This window comes from Lissotriton vulgaris, chromosome 2_1 (assembly GCF_964263255.1).
Source record: "Lissotriton vulgaris chromosome 2_1, aLisVul1.2, whole genome shotgun sequence".
NCBI lineage: Eukaryota > Metazoa > Chordata > Amphibia > Caudata > Salamandridae > Lissotriton > Lissotriton vulgaris.
Window position 1 is genome coordinate 33,131,281 of NC_141687.1, and position 14,125 is coordinate 33,145,405.

The 14,125-nt window shown below is 49.4% G+C and overlaps 1 protein-coding gene across 9 annotated transcripts in view; it reads right to left on the bottom strand.

The window, feature by feature from the left end:
• Positions 1–1,154: 1,154 nt before the first annotated feature.
• PTPRN (protein tyrosine phosphatase receptor type N) overlaps positions 1,155–14,125 on the bottom strand; it is a 377,719-nt gene continuing 364,748 nt past the window's right edge. For 8 of the 9 annotated variants that reach the window (XM_086954395.1, XM_086954390.1, XM_086954393.1 and 5 more), the window contains one exon: positions 1,155–4,483. In XM_086954395.1, the coding sequence (XP_086810521.1) occupies positions 4,412–4,483 (72 nt within the window). In that variant the 3' untranslated portion in view covers positions 1,155–4,411. The remainder of the gene's footprint in view (positions 4,484–14,125) is intronic. The other variant, XM_086954394.1, reaches the window with a different exon arrangement.

Below are 14,125 nucleotides of genomic sequence, written 5' to 3' on the forward strand. Positions count from 1 at the left end.
AGAAAATGTGCAATATCAACACTTTTGCACGCTGGAGTTTCCAAGCCTGCACTAGCTCTGCTCTGAGGCACCTTTTGTCTCAAGTGGAGCTCAGGCCTCCTGCATGCCTTCACGCCCATAGCACTCCTGCCTATGGTTCTCTAGAAGATCAGGAAAGACTGGGCCCAAGTCATCCTTGTGGTTCCGGACTTGGCTTGGAGAGTTTGGTACCCTGAGCTGTTGTTCATGGTTATCGATCCCCCAATCAGGGTGCCCCACACAACTGTACTCTTTGGCTCCTTACCATGAAGACGGCCTTCTTGGTGGCAATATTATCTGCCGGGAGGGAGAGTGAGCTTCAATCTGTCATTCAGGCCTCCATACTTGAACTTCTACCCATACAAGCTGGTTCTAAGAACTAGAGCTACCGTTCAGCCGAAAGGCATCACTCCCTTTCATGCAGGTCAGTCCATCACCCAGTGACCCTGTCTACTTTTTACGCTCCGCTGTGTCCCTCTAAAGAGGAAAAGCAACTTCACTGACTTGGCTGAAAAAGAGCATTGGCATTCTACCTTGACTGCATGAAAGAGTTCCGGGTGTACAGCCAACTCTTCGTGCGGTATGTCGGAGCACAAAAATGAAAGGCAGTGCAGAAGCGTATCATCACCCATTGGATGGTGCACGTGGGGTTCCGGCCCAGGACATATGCCAGACAGCAATGTGGGTATCTCTATATATGTTTACCAAGCACTATTGCCTGGGCAGTCAGGTTTGTAGGAATGGAAACTTTGCCCGTTCCATCCTGTCGGACATTTTCGTATGATCTTCGTGTCAGCAGAGCTGTACTGGAGAGCCTAAGTGAGAAGGTGTAGGTGTCACTGTGCATTTGCAGACGTGTGGTTGCATCTGGAAGCATGTATGTGTGTTTTGTAGTGTCTACGTGAGCAGGTGAATGTACTGATGTAGTGTGTAGTAACAGTTGTGCGTGCTCCTGTGGAGTAGAAGAGTAACTGCTTCAGAAGGTGTGTGCTGCTAGGAGTCTGGTAGCGTGTTTATGCGTGCAGTAGCGTCTTGTCAGCAGGTATGTGTATGATGCAGGTGTGTTTTGTGGGTAAAACCAGTGTCTGCCACAAAAAGTCAGACCATAACAAATAAAATCACATGACACGGCCAGGTGCAGCTGCACAAACTCAACACGTAGACTTTAATTACATCAAAATACAAAATTAAATTATATATTTTCTTTCTATAGAAATTTTTTTCTGCATGAAGTTGTGAACACACAACACTGTATGAGAACGGGGTGAGGTTGGGCAGAGTTAGGACAGAAAAAGGTCAGCATTTTGGCATGACAGCGTCTGCCCCTATAGCCCCGGTGGGCAGTAGCCTGCTGCAGTGGGTGTCTGCCCTCTTCCCTGGAGGTGGGCCACTTTGTGCAGTTGCTGTGGACATGTCTGGCTGATGAGCAAGAGCCTGAGCTGTTGACAAGGTTGAGTTTTTGGAACATGGATAAGAAGGCAGAAACACTGACAGTAAAATGAGTGAGAAGATGGCACGGGCAAGGGAGGGTTCAAGAAAGGTGGGGATGGGCTACGAAGCGGCCACAGAAGCATGCCAGAGGGATAAGCCACTTGAGTGTACCAAGAAGAGAATAAAAGAATACTGGGACAGAGATGAATCAAAGCCATAAAGATAAGGTAAAAAAATGACACACAAGAGGAAGGAAGAGAAATAGAAGAAAGAGTGGGATGCTGCAGCAGTAAAACGACGTAGTGACAGGACAGGAAAGGATGCTAGATTAGAGAGAAGAAGAAACTGAAAGGACAAAGATGGGAGGAGAAGTAAAGTTAGAAAAGGGGACCAAAACCAAGCAGAGGCTGGAACGGGAAGACGAGGTAGAGGCCCCTAAAGATACAGCAAGACCTAGAGATCGATCCGGACACACGGTAGGGTTGATCCTGAAGAGCTGGAGGCAGAAACTGGATTGAGAAGGGATGAGCTGAATGTGCCGCAGTGTAGCCTCTCACCCAGACAGAACATTAAGCGGTAACCATTCCTTGACCAACCTTGTGTATGTCAACATCTACAGGGTCCTCCATGACTGCTTGAGCAGTGCAGTCTCATCGACAAGTGCGGGAAATACTTCAAGTGGTCTCATGGACGAGCCGGTGACCGTGCCAGAAGATGTTAGGTTACACTTATTAATAGAGCGCACGTTCACCGGGTGGTGTCAATGCCCTGAGGCAACAGAAGCATTGGACACAGCATACAATTTTATCACAAGCTAGTCTAAAAAGCCAAGTCTTCAAGAATTTCCTACATTTGGAATAACGGGTGGTCCTGATATCAGATGGGAAGGCGCTCCAATGGGGGGCAAGTACAGAGAATCTGGAACTAACAAAGTTTCAGTTTTTTTGTTTTTTGTAAAAAGGAGGGCTCGTCAGAAGGTTCAGGTGCATAGATCTCAGTTACGGGTGGATGTGAGTTTTTTAATATAATACGGGCTGAAATAAAGGCAGGCCTGCTACTCTGTAATGATTTAAAAATAATGCAGCCGGCCTTTAAGATGGAACGGTGTTCTACCCACAGCCAGTGCAGTTTCCTCATCAAGGGGGTGATGTTTCAATTCTGAGGTTGGTGGTATAAAAGCCTGTCGGCTTGATTTTGTACTAGTTGAAGTCTGTGGTTCAAGTCTTTGGGAACACCCAGATAGAGGGAATTTGCGAAACCGGTCCTTGAGATAACCAGTGCAATAATGGCTCGAGTGAGAGCCTCTAAGGAAAGAAGTTTACCAATCTTTCTAATTTTGTGGATTTACGAGAGCAAGTTTAAATTACAGCCCCTAATTGAGGTTTAATGGACAAACTAGTGTCAATCAGAACTCCGGGGCTCTTGACTGATTTCTTGGGTTGAGGGAGGGAGCCCATTGTGGCAGGCCAAAATGTGGAGTTCCACAAATCATGTTGGCCACCGGTGATGGCCATCGCAGTTTTAGATGTCTTCCACCTGACTATCTATAGGGTACCATTCCTTATATCTCCAGTGTCCTCCCCGCGGGCTAGAAGATGATGTTCCTCTGGCCATTTATAGGGCACCATTCCTTATAACTCTAGTGCGTCCTCCTCGCAGGGCATCTAAAAGTCGAGTTGTTCCTGAGTACTGAGTAGGATCATCTTCAGGTGCTGCCATCCTCGGGGGAAGGTTCCATGCTCCAGGCACAAGTGCCCAGCACGTGCAGACTGACCTTGAACAGTTGCCATCAGTTACAACCCTATTGTGGGCCATGGTTAGTGGCACCTGAGTGACCAAGATCACCATATGAACTTCCTCTGCTTCCTCTCAACACCCTGTGACAGGAAGAGGACAACACCAGTGTCCAGAGGACATTGGCTAAGGCGGGTATGTCATCAACAAATGAGGAGGCGCCTGTAGTGTGGTAGAGAAGGTGGCTGTGCACAATATTCAGGCGGCCAAAGCTGTCCTGGAGATGGAATATCATAGCTGGGATTGGAAAGCATTCCTTCAATATTGGACACTACTGGGTCTACAGAGGTGGCTGCAGGAGGTGGCAAGAGCAGGAGCAGCACTGATTATTAGCCTGAAAGCCATATCAAGACCTAACAGCATCTTACCTGATTGGGGACCCCTCACTCTCTCAATAAGGCACAGCACAAAATGCAGGACTCCTACCACCTACAGGCTTCAGAATCCACAAACGAGGGCCGCTGTATTCAGGCAAATAGCTGCTGGAAGCTGCTCCTCTTCTGCACTGAAAGAACTGGACGAAGCAGACTTCAGACTGTGGGACTCACTGCAGGAGGCAGACTGCATTCTGCAGGGACCGCACTTCAGGAAGTGGACCGCAGACTGTGGGACTCACTGCAGGAAGCGGACTGTATTCTGCAGTGACCGCGTTGCAGGAAGTGGATCACAGACTGTGGGACTCACTGCAGGAAGCTGACTGCATTCTGCAGTGACCGCACTTCAGGAAGTGTACCGCAGACTGTGGGACTCACTGCAGGAGGCAGACTGCCTTCTGCAGGGACTGCGCATCAGGAAGTGGGCTGTCTTCTTCAGGGACCGCGCTGTAGGAAGTGGACCGCAGACTGAGGGACTCACTGCAGGAGGCTGGCTGCCTTCTGTAGTTACCACGCTGCAGGAAGCGGGCTGCCTTCTGCATTCAGCAGGACTCCGATTGTAATGTTTAGAACTCACACTGAAGGAAGAAGTCTGCTTTTTTAGGACTTGCACTGCAAGAAATTATCTCCCTTCTGTAAGTTTCGCACTGCAGGAAGATGACAGCCACCTGTAGGCCTCACTGCACACAGGCTGCTGCCCTGTCACTTGAGGGCCCTGGGGCAGTTATCAGGGGTTAGGCAGATGAGCAATGGCTGGTGGAAAAGGGTTCGAGGCAGAGTGGTGCATCCGTGGATCACTGCGGCAGTGCCTTCAGGATGGCGTTCACTTCTTCTGCCACAGCTGTGAGCGCAAACTCGAACTGGTCCTAGAGAGGAAGAAAGATACAAGGTTACTCCATAGCACTCCAACTGCAGCATCCTCAACTCTTTGTAAACAAGGTCAACCATCAACACCTCCCATACACTGGCTGTAACGATGGGCAGTACCCCAACAATGACATGCCACTCCCAAGCCTTAGCCTCCCAGCCCCAAGTATCAACCCTACTTCATCCAGACTTCACCACAGTCACCGTCTTAGCATTAACCTAGCTGCGCTTAAGGCTTTTCACAGCTGTTCCCCGCTGTGTAAGCCACAACTATATAGAGACGCAGTCTCAGAATTAACTTCACTTGACTCAAGCCTGGAATGGGCGTCTTAGCATTCACCCTGCCTTACTGCAATCACAAGAGCATGTTCTAATGTAGCGCTTGCTGTTACAGGTAAGTAATCTTTGAAGTGCTGTAATTGTCAGAAGTAATCTTGGTGGCACTTTAATCCCAAACTATCCATTACTCCAGCCATAAACCTGGTAACGGAGGTAACAAGGACCCGGCTTCAGACACTACATACCCTCTGTCGAGGCTGCCGCGTGAGTTATACCAGACCAGCTTTGCCTTATCCTCCATACGCAAAAAGGTACTTACCTGTAACTACAGTTCACCAGTAGTGGTATCCTTCACAAACTCACAGGCTCTGAATTATCGCCCTCGTCGGGCTGAAGATCCTCCGTCTCCTTGAGATAGCAGTTGTAAATATATTGTCCTGTACCCCATCAACCTCACTGTTTGGGCCTTGAATGCAACTGACTGTCTGGACAGGATTAAATTCCACCCCAGAAGTCAGTTTCCGCTCCTCCCAGCACAAGTGTTTACAGGATCAGCATCAAGCCTCATTGGGAAGGTGTCCTCGCTGCAGGTCAATCAATAAAACATGCTGCAGAACAGCCGTTGCAGACCAATGTCCAAGACCAGTGTTAGGGCTTTGACTGATTTACATGTTTTGAATCCAGACTAATAAGCAGTCTCTAGAATAACATCAGGAAAGGCGGGCGGGAAGCTCGTCCTACTGAAATGGATTCTGTATCACACTTTCTATCGACTCAACTCAAATGGGGACTCAGTAATGTTGACGGTACTGTTGTATGTGCCCAAGGAAGACTGCTGTGGTCATCCAGAGAAAAGGCTGTACTAGCCTCTGAAACGTAAAATCATTGTGTTAAGCCATGCAAAGTGACATGATCCCACTTTGTAAACAAGGTGCATGGCATTGCGCCACTGGAACATAAAATAAAAAGTGATGCTTCAGTAGTGCAACCCCCTTGTACATATGCCCCTCGCTCTTTCTAAGTGTTCAGGAGCCAACAGTGAGATTTACTTTTGAGAGGATCACGGTGCAGAACCAACCCCGCTTCTTTTGTCACAAAATTCGGTTGGGGTCTGAAATTACTGGGTTTGTTGAAAGATCGGTAGGTCTGTTTATAAAAATGTTAGGCCAATGCAGAAGCCATGGATATGAACTTGCATATCTCTCATTGGGGATCAGAGACATGGGTGAAAAAGCGTAGGCAAAAATCCATAGTCCGCTCATCTAAAAAAACTTCTACCAGAATTCCAAGTTGCCCGGACCTCCTGGTGAAAAAGAAATGGTTACACACTTTTTAGAGTGTTGGTTCCGAAGGACACTGTGCTGCCTTTGCACATCTGCCTTGTGTGTGACGAAACCCAGCACATAAATGTTACTACCTGGCCAAAGCTCCTTCAGGCCCCGGAATATCCCAGCTCAATGGGTGTCAGAGGTCTGAGGACTATGAACAGAAGCCAGTGTTGAAGAATCTGTGGAGGAAACACAGTGTCCGTCAGGATCAACATGACCAAAGGTGCATAGCTCTTACTTCTCTGGATGATACGCCCAATGTAAGTTCCTCTCCTTTGAAAGATTACCTAGCAACACTTAACAAATTTGGTTAAAATAGCACTAACTCCCGGATCTTCAAAATAACACATCTCCGGCATCGGAATCAACACCATAACATTTTGTAGCAGTAGGGAAAGAAGACCAAGTAGACGTCTCTGGCATCGGAATCAAGACAATAACGTCTTGTAGCGGTATGGAAAGAAGACCAAGTAGACGTCTCTGGCATCGGAATCAAGACAATAATGTCTTGTAGCGGTATGGAAAGAAGACCAAGTACACGTCTCTGGCATCGGAATCAAGACAATAACGTCTTGTAGATGTATGGAAAGAAGACCAAGTAGACGTCTCTGGCATCGGAATCAAGACAATAACGTCTTGTAGATGTATGGAAAGAAGACCAAGTAGACGTCTCTGGCATCGGAATCAAGACAATAACGTCTTGTAGATGTATGGAAAGAAGACCAAGTAGACGTCTCTGGCATCGGAATCAAGACAATAACGTCTTGTAGCGGTATGGAAAGAAGACCAAGTAGACGTCTCTGGCATCGGAATCAAGACAATAACGTCTTGTAGCGGTATGGAAAGAAGACCAAGTAGACGTCTCTGGCATCGGAATCAAGACAATAACGTCTTGTAGCGGTATGGAAAGAAGACCAAGTAGACGTCTCTGGCATCGGAATCAAGACAATAACGTCTTGTAGATGTATGGAAAGAAGACCAAGTAGACGTCTCTGGCATCGGAATCAAGACAATAACGTCTTGTAGATGTATGGAAAGAAGACCAAATAGACGTCTCTGGCATCGGAATCAAGACAATAACATCTTGTAGATGTATGGAAAGAAGACCAAGTAGACGTCTCTGGCATCGGAATCAAGACAATAACGTCTTGTAGATGTATGGAAAGAAGACCAAGTAGACGTCTCTGGCATCGGAATCAAGACAATAACGTCTTGTAGATGTATGGAAAGAAGACCAAGTAGACGTCTCTGGCATCGGAATCAAGACAATAACATCTTGTAGCGGTATGGAAAGAAGACCAAGTCTACGTCCTGCAGATCACGTTCGAAGTCACCAATCAAGAGAGCAGAAGTGTCTGCTCTGCTTCTCTTGGATCCCTTTGGATGAGTCCAGTTGACTGCTTCCTGGTGCTTATTAAACTATAGTAATATCCATCATGAACTGTTCTGTTTTTTAACAGCTGTGGTCTTGAAAGCACCTCCACAGGCTTCTAGTCTCCTGCACAGGTAATGAGAACTCCATTTAGCTCTCTTTGGAGTAGGTGATGGGTTAACGTCGGGCATAACAAAGCTGCTATTCAACACGCAATGCACTTGCCAGCTCTGGAAAAACAACAATCGGTCACCAGCAGGCAAACTCTCATCCATCCAGCTTAACGTGCAAGGTTTGGTACAGTAACGCAGTACAAAGGCCCAAAACCCATCACGTTGAAACTCAATGAAAAACAAGAACAGGTGGTGGTCTTGTACTAGACTGGGGTTTAGTTTGTAGATTGATCGCACTATGCACGAGCACTAAGCAGTGATGTATGCCTCCTGCTAAGTAATCTTTCTTCTGATGGTACTGGAAGCATTCTGTTCCATTGACATTCTCTATTCGGATGGATACCATTTGACTGCAGTGTGGTAAATTGTGCTGTGTTAGTGCGGTACAAGGAAAGACTCTCCCTTGCAATAAACTTCACTCATGAAGAGGGTGCAGCTTTGTAGAAGTTATGAATGTCACGTGTTTTGACGCTCCGGTGGTGTACCGCCATGTCCCATATTTACAACACCACCTTGAAAATATGCCTCTTTCTGCTGCAGTCCTTTACAGCAAAGGGGTGTGCAATGGGTGTTGCTGTGGGCGTTCCGCCCCAACACCCATTGCGCTTTGACGTTGCCCCTGATTTACATTCTGAGGCAGTGTAAACAACAGCGCCATTCTAACACCATGAATTACCAGGCATTAGAATGGCGATACAAGAAGAAATTATTCATTTCTCCTCATTTTTTGCTCTTTCCACGTGTGCTGTGTTCTGCAGCAGACACTGAAGGAGCAAATCCCCATTATTGATTGTTTATGTGCAAGAACGTGTCCCTTCCTGCACATACACTATCACCTCTTGAGCCCAGGCACCCTCGCCACATGGTGGCAGGGTGCCTGTGCTGGCGCTCGGCAGCTTTTTTGCACCAGTGCCAGGGGAAACACAGGAGTGTGCTGTATTCTTGTGGATACAGCGCATCCCTGTTTTAAAAAAATGTCGGAGTGTGGCAGCGCCATACTCTATGTAAATATGCCCCTGCATTTTGTGTAGTTAGGACCAATAACTCTACACTCATCTAGATAGACCTGGTTTGAAAGTATAGTGGAAGTCGATATATTGTCACTCAAAAGTGTGACATACAACAATTAAAGAAATTCCTATAATGAGCATCTCTGATAGGTTACTTGCTTTCTTTATATGAGAAGGGGCAGATTTACTTACATTTTAAGCAAGGCGGGGCAGCAGCAAAACTGCTGCACTGCGTGAAACTGAGACAGAAGAAATGTGTCATATTTATTCAGATCTGGCAGATTTCTGCTCTCTCCTTGTGCTGCCTAGCGCCAACAAAGCCAGGTTGTGCCATGGTGCCAGCGTTCCTGGCAGCATTGTTTTTGTGCACGAACGGACACTTTCCTGCACAAAAACATTCCTTAGAGGCATATTCCTCTTTCTATGTTTCTGCAGAATGAGGAAGTAATGAGGAGAAATAAAGACATTTCTCATTTTTACGCCTCTCTGGAGAAGGCGTATCATTTTGACACATTCCCAGGTTTACACGTCTATGTAGATCTGGGAATTCGTCAAAGTCCATGTATGGACGCATGGGAACGCCCACGCTCCACCCATGGAACCCCTTACCAATGCAAGGGAAGCGTTACTTTGTACCTACTAAGCCACACAAAGCCACATGAAGCAGCTTTGCGAGGCTTACTAAATAAAAATGATGTTGCCTCGCACCTGCCCCACAAACGTAATGCAACCCTGGGGCAAAATTATTGTAAATCTGCCCCAAAATGTGTATTGAGATCCACATATGGATAAGACTTGACATGAAGAATATCTTGTAACTTCTCTTCTTCAGCCTCCATGTTGTTTGCCTTCTCCATCCTTCTCCCATTCCTTCCTCAATATCTTTATTACTTGAGAGCCCCTCGGAGTCTCGTGCAATGATAATGGCATGGGTTGCTGCTGGAAGCCAAAGATAGCGGGGCTGTCAGTGACAAGACTGGCTGTAGAGAGGCATTCAGGAGGGTGTTCAATGAGGGTCTCGTCAATAAGATGTCATCTATTGTTTTGTCAGATCTGAAAGAGACACGTTAGTGATAGATTCCTTACCTTAGAATATCCCCAGGTGTCAGACTGGATCCGGAAAGTTTTTCATCAGCAGTACACCTGCTCGTCGGTAGGTGGCGTCGTGGAGCTCCGCATCCGTCGCTGGCATCGTAAGCACCGAGATGACGTCACAGAGACTACTTAGGCGCCACCAATGCAAGCTGACGTCAGTTCTTCCTTTTTCCGCACCAGCAAGCGCAGATCCGGTTAGAGCACGTACCCTAGTCACTTTTTGACTAACTTTTTGAGACTTTCGTCTCTACTTCTTTTGAGTCTTGACTCCTGGTGCCACGTAGGGATGCCTGGGTTTAAATCCTGCGGGCTTGTCGCCATACAATATCAGTGGCCGACTCCCATGGCGTCTGTCTCTACTGTCTGGAGCACGACCATGACTCCCGTTCATGTTCCCACTGTATGGCCATGGCTCCGAAGGCTATGCAGGAGCGGTCCCGAAAGTTGCTGGAGACCAGGCAGTCGTCTCCGCGCCGTTCAAGGTCCAGGGGTCGCTCGACGGACCGACCGCGGAGCCATCATCATGGCTCCTCAGGATCAAAGTCTTCACCCTCGGAGTCGGGTAAGCGATGTCAGGAAAAGTCGCTCTCCGACGTCCCCCCGTCGGTCTCCGGATGCGGACGAGGGCGCCAGGGATCCTTCCCCTGCATCTCAGTTGGGGCCTGGGAGTCCCGCTGCCTACCCACCGTATCCGGGTCCATCGGTGACTGAAAAGTTTCTTGCCGCCATGGACCGCCTTTTCAGGCCTAGGGCTCCTGCCGACACGCCTTCGGGCTCTGTGGTCCCTATTGAGGGCCCTTGCTTGCCACCGGCACTGCTGGCAGCTCCGGCCCAGGCGCTGGAAGGTCCTCCACCAGCGGCTCTGGTGCCACAGGATCATCTGCCAGCGGCTCCAGCCCCGGCACCCCCTGCGGCTCCGTTTTTGGCGCCGCCATGGGTTCCGTTCATTCCACCTCCGCCCTTACCTGAATTTCTGGGCAATTTTGCTCCGGCTTGGGACCCTAACTGGTACATGGAGCCAGACCGGCGCCTTGCCCGGCACCGTTGGAGCATTTGTTTTCCCCTGTGCCTCCCCCGCCGCTGCCGCCTGTGCCTTGGGCTGTGGAGGAGGGGTATGACTGGGAGGGGTCGAAGGGCCCTCTTGCACAGCAGTGCTAGTCTGAACATGAGTGGGCGGAGGACTCGGAGGATACAGGTGGCCTTGACCTCTCCTTCTGAGCCTGGATTTATGTCTCCTCCCACTGTCATGGAGGTGCAGCTGAGGCCCTTGACCTTGATCTGCCTACAGTCGCTCACAAGACCAACATCCTTACTGAGCTGCTTCAGCCGGCGGCAAGTTCTATGGAACCTCTGCTTCCATTTAATGAGGCCTTGATGAATGTTTTGATGGGCACCTGGTCTAGGCCAGCCACAGGGGTTCCTGTGGATAAGAACGTGGCCAGGTGTCATCGCCCGGGACCGGGTGACCCGGCCTTTCTGACAAATCAGCCGACTCCAGAGAGCCTGGTCATTCAGGCCTTTACTTCCCAAAGTGCGTTCCCTACCGCCCCGCTGGATAAGGAATCAGAAAAACTGGAGCAGTTTTGCAAGAAGTTATTTTCCTCTGCCAGCATGGGACTGCGGTCAGTCAACATTGCATGCCTCTTGGCACCTACTCTCAGGCTGTGTGGGAGACAGTGGCGCAGACACTGCCCCAGTGCCCGGAAGAGGTTAGGGCTATACTTTTCCAAGCTGTTGCGGAGAGGAAGGATGACGTGAAGTTCGCCATTCGGGGTGGTCTGGACACCGCGGATTCTTTAGGGCGAGCGATCTCCACAACAGTGGCCCTGGGTCGCCATGCCTGGCTACGGTCCACTGGGTTTTCGGGGGACGTCCAGAGTTCCCTCATGGACATGCCTTTTGATGGTACTCGCCTGTTTGGCGATAATCGAGACAGTGCGCTGGAGCATTTTAAGAACTCTCTGGCTACGGCCGAGTCCTTGGATCTCCATGCCTGGAAGGCATGGCTTGACAGTTCGGGCTGGATTGTTCCCATGAGGCACAGGGTCAGACTGATTTGCATATGGCCATGCCTGATCTCGGGTGTAGTGCAAAAAAACGATGGATGTGGGCCCAGATCTCTGTACTGGGGTGAATGTATGACATTGTTCTGCATTCTGTCCATCAACTGTGGTTTTTGCATTTGTCACCCCGAGTGGGATGGGTATGCTCAGACGTGAGTCCCATGCTCTCCACACCACTGGATTCAAGCAAGCCGGGCTGAAGATGGCTGAAATGACAGAAACCGGTCCTCGGAAGCTTGTTTTCGGTCCAGGGAAGGCATGGCTTGGCAGTTCTGGATGGACTGTTACCATGAGGCACAGGGTCAGACTGATTTGCATATGGCCATGTCTGAACTGGGGTGGTGTGGAGTGCAAAAAAACGATGGATTTGGGCCCAGATCTCTGTACTGGGGTGAATGTATGACCTTGATCTGCATTCTGTCCATCAACTGTGGTTTTTGCATTTGTCACCCCGAGTGGGATGGGTATGCTCAGACGTGAGTCCCATGCTCTCCACACCACTGGATTCAAGCAAGCGGGGCTGAAGATGGCTGGAATGCCAGAAACCGGTCCTCGCAAGCTTATATCCGGTCCAGGGAAGGCATGGCTTGGCAGTTCGGGCTGGACTGTTCCCATGAGGCACAGGGTCAGACTGATTTGCATATGGCCATGTCTGAACTGGGGTGGTGTGGAGTGCAAAAAACAATGGATTTGGGCCCAGATATCTGTACTGGGGTGAATGTATGACATTGTTCTGCATTCTGCCCATCAACTGTGGTTTTTGCATTTGTCACCCCGAGTGGGATGGGTATGCTCAGACGTGAGTCCCATGCTCTCCAAACCACTGGATTCAAGCAAGCCGGGCTGAAGACGGCTGGAATGCCAGAAACCGGTCCTCAGAAGCTTGTTTCCGGTCGAGGGAAGGCATGGCTTTGCAGTTCGGGCTGGACTGTTCCCATGAGGCACAGGGTCAGACTGATTTGCATATGGCCATGTCTGAACTGGGGTGGTGTGGAGTGCAAAAAACGATAGATTTGGGACCAGATCTCTGTACTGGGGTGAATGTATGACATTGTTCTGCATTCTGTCCATCAACTGCGGTTTTTGCATTTGTCACCCCGAGTGAGATGGGTATGCTGAGACGTGAGTCCCATGCTCTCCACACCACTGGATTCAAGCAAGCTGGGCTGAAGACGGCTGGAATGCCAGAAACCGGTCCTCGGAAGCTTGTTTCCGGTCCAGGGAAGGCATGGCTTGGCAGTTCGGACTGGACTGTATGACATTGTTTTGCATTCTGTCCATCAACTGTGGTTTTTGCATTTGTAACCCCGAGTGGGATTGGTATGTTCAGACGTGAGTCCCATGCTCTCCACACCACTGGAGTCAAGCAAGCCGGGCTGAAGACGGCTGGAATGCCAGAAACCGGTCCTCGGATGCTTGTTTCTGGTCCAGGGAAGACATGGCTTGGCAGTTCGGGCTGGACTGTTCCCTTGAGGCACAGGGTCAGACTGATTTGCATATGGCCATGTCTGAACTGGGGTGGTGTGGAGTGCAAAAAAACGATGGATTTGGGCCCAGATCTCTGTACTGGGGTGAATGTATGACATTGTTCTGCATTCTGTCCATCAACTGTGGTTTTTGCATTTGTCACCCCGAGTGGGATGGGTATGCTCAGACATGAGTCCCATGCTCTCCACACCACTGGATTCAAGCAAGCCGGGCTGAAGAGCCAGAAAACGGTCCTCAGAAGCTTGTTTCCGGTCGAGGGAAGGCATGGCTTGGCAGTTCGGACTGGACTGTATGACATTGTTTTGCATTCTGTCCATCAACTGTGGTTTTTGCATTTGTAACCCCGAGTGGGATGGGTATGCTCAGACGTGAGTCCCATGCTCTCCACACCACTGGATTCAAGCAAGCCGGGCTGAAGATGGCTGGAATGCCAGAAACCGGTCCTCAGAAGCTTGTTTTCGGTCCAGGGAAGGCATGGCTTGGCAGTTCTGGATGGACTGTTACCATGAGGCACAGGGTCAGACTGATTTGCATATGGCTATGTCTGAACTGGGGTGGTGTGGAGTGCAAAAAAACGATGGATTTGGGCCCAGATCTCTGTACTGGGGTGAATGTATGACCTTGATCTGCATTCTGTCCATCAACTGTGGTTTTTGCATTTGTCACCCCGAGTGGGATGGGTATGCTCAGACGTGAGTCCCATGCTCTCCACACCACTGGATTCAAGCAAGCCGGGCTGAAGATGGCTGGAATGCCAGAAACCGGTCCTCGCAAGCTTATATCCGGTCCAGGGAAGGCATGGCTTGGCAGTTCGGGCTGGACTGTTCCCATGA